Source organism: Myotis yumanensis, unplaced genomic scaffold (genome assembly GCF_028538775.1).
Source record: "Myotis yumanensis isolate MYYU_CA2020_CCGP unplaced genomic scaffold, mMyoYum1.0.hap1 SCAF_12, whole genome shotgun sequence".
Lineage (NCBI taxonomy): Eukaryota > Metazoa > Chordata > Mammalia > Chiroptera > Vespertilionidae > Myotis > Myotis yumanensis.
In genome coordinates, this window is record NW_027223763.1 from 26,446,165 (window position 1) to 26,448,354 (window position 2,190).

A 2,190-nucleotide genomic window follows, 5' to 3' on the forward strand; every position below is an offset into this window, starting at 1 on the left:
ACTGCGCCCCCTGAAAGGCATGCCTTTAGGCGCGTCACCTGATTGAGGGTCCTTTGTCCCAGTCCGTGAGCTGAGCTCCCTCTCCCAACTTCCTCCCATGAGCAAAGTGAACCGAGTGTGTTGCGCGATGCACTCGGAGGCCGACTCTCCTGTCCACGTCTCTTCTCTGTAGCTCTCACTTCGGCCCCCTCTCCAGGCCTGTCCTCAGTCTTGGGGAGACTTTGTGTAAACAGCCGAGGCATCTATGAATTTTTTCCACCGTATGCTCGGCTCACATGGCGGACACGAAACGATCCACCCCGCCAGGATAGGCGGCCACATGGCGAGCATGGTAGGCACCTGCACTGCCCCCTCCGAGCTGCCCACCGGGGTTGTAGCAGGGCCCCAGCGCTCCGAACTGACCGGGCGACGTGCGCCCATAAAAGTCCACGGCGGTCTCGACGCCGCCGCTGCTGCCACCTGCGGGGGGCGAGGCTGGCCCCGCCAACCGGCCAGCAGCCGCAAAGAGGGAGCTGCTGGCCCCTTGCGGGTAGGCGCCGTCCGGGCCCGCGTAGGCGGCCGCATAGGCGGAGGGGTTGACAGGTCGGGCTCCCGCGCAGCCGGCGGGCTGGTAGCCGGTGGCTGTGGCCGAGGCGCCGGCCGCGGCAAAGGCGCAGGAGCCCGCGGGGCCCGACGGCGCGGGACCCAGCTCGGGGCTGAGCGGCCGCTCAGGCACCAGCCCGAAGACGCGGCACGGGCCGGGCGACGCAGCCGGGTAGTAGACCGGGGGCGGCGCGGCGAGCGACGGCGGGGCATAGCCCGCATAGACGGCGCCCGGGTACGGCGGGCGCGCGGCGGGCACGGCGCCCGGGAAGATGGCGGCGGCGGCGGCGGCGGCAGCGGCGGCGGCCGCGGCGGCGGCGTCGTGCATGTAGGCCGGGTAGGTGGAGAGGTCCGAGCGCTTGAAGCGCTTGCGGCGGCGCAGGAAGCTGCCGCTCTCGAACATGTCCTCGGCGTTGGGGTCGAGCGCCCAGTAGTTGCCCTTGCCCGGGCGGCCGGCCTCGCGCGGGATCTTGAGGAAGCAGTCGTTGAGCGTGAGGTTGTGGCGGATGCTGTTCTGCCACTTTTTGGGGTTGTCGCGGTAGAAGGGGAACCGCTCGGTGATGAACTTGTAGATGCCGCCGAGAGTCAGGCGGCGCTCCGGCGCGTGCGCGATGGCCATGGCGATGAGCGCGATGTAACTGTAGGGCGGCTTCCCGCGCTGCAGGGGGCGCTTCCGCCGCCGCCCGCCGGAGCCGCGGCCCGCCGCCTCCACCGGGACCCCGGCTCCCGCCTCACCGCGTTCCTCCTTCACGGTGGCCAGCGCCTCCGGCTGCGGCGGCGGCTGCGGCGGCGGCGGCCCGCTCTCGGCTGTCATGGTGCAGCCGTCGCGTCCCCGCCGCGCGCTTCCGTCGAGGGGCGGGGGCGGGTCTGAGAACCGCAGGCCCGGCGCGCAGGGTCCCGGGAAGGACGCCGGGCTCCTCGGCGGAGAGCTCCCGCGGTCCGCGCGGGCTGGCGCCGGAGCACGAGTTCCCCGGCGGGGGCGCGCTGGAGGCTGGGCACCCGCAGCGTTCGGGCTGCCTCGGTGCGGACGGAGCGGCGTGTCCTGCGCACTGACGGCTCTGCCCGTGTTCGGGGGCGCAAGGCCAGGCCCCGGCAGCGGCGTTGGGACCGGGACTAGCGGAGCGGTCCTTTGGCGCCCGTGCCAGGCAGTCAGCGGGTCTGGCAGGGGTCCGGGGGCCGAGGCGCCTGCACGGGTCTGGGCTTCCCGCTGATCAGAGGATAACCGTCGAGGTCGTGCTGCGGCCCGAAGGCCAGAAGGGCAACGAGTGAGGGCGTGTGCACTCTGATGGGGTCGCTGGGCCGCGCCCCGGAGGCCCTGGCTGCGGACGGCGAAGAGGGCCAGGAGGCGAGGCGCGGGCCTCGAGGTCTTGGCGCGGGGCAGGCGGGACGGCCGGCGACTCCCTCTCCGCAGCCTTGGCCTCCACCGCCGACACTGCAGAAGAGGCTCTGCCCTGCACAAACCCGGACCGGCTCCTCCCTCCACCGGCTCCTTCTCCTTAAAGGCGCCAGGAAGCTTAGGGCGGTGCCCGCTCCCCGCCCGCCCCCCGACTGCCCGCCCCCTGGGCCCGGGCGCACCTCTCCAGGTAGGAGCAGCTGTGATGGAGGGCG

General features: G+C 72.7%; 1 protein-coding gene across 1 annotated transcript; it reads right to left on the reverse strand.

Annotated features, from left to right (window-relative positions):
* Positions 1-271: 271 nt before the first annotated feature.
* On the reverse strand, positions 272-1,396 carry FOXE1 (forkhead box E1). Its single transcript, XM_070430107.1, has one exon. The coding sequence runs from the start codon at positions 1,394-1,396 to the stop codon at positions 272-274; it is 1,125 nt and encodes a 374-aa protein (XP_070286208.1).
* Positions 1,397-2,190: the final 794 nt, after the last annotated feature.

Bases quoted from the DNA above. Each gene is read 5' to 3' on its own strand.
- FOXE1 (XM_070430107.1), bottom strand. From the start codon at position 1,396: ATGACAGCCGAGAGCGGGCCGCCGCCGCCGCAGCCGCCGCCGCAGCCG.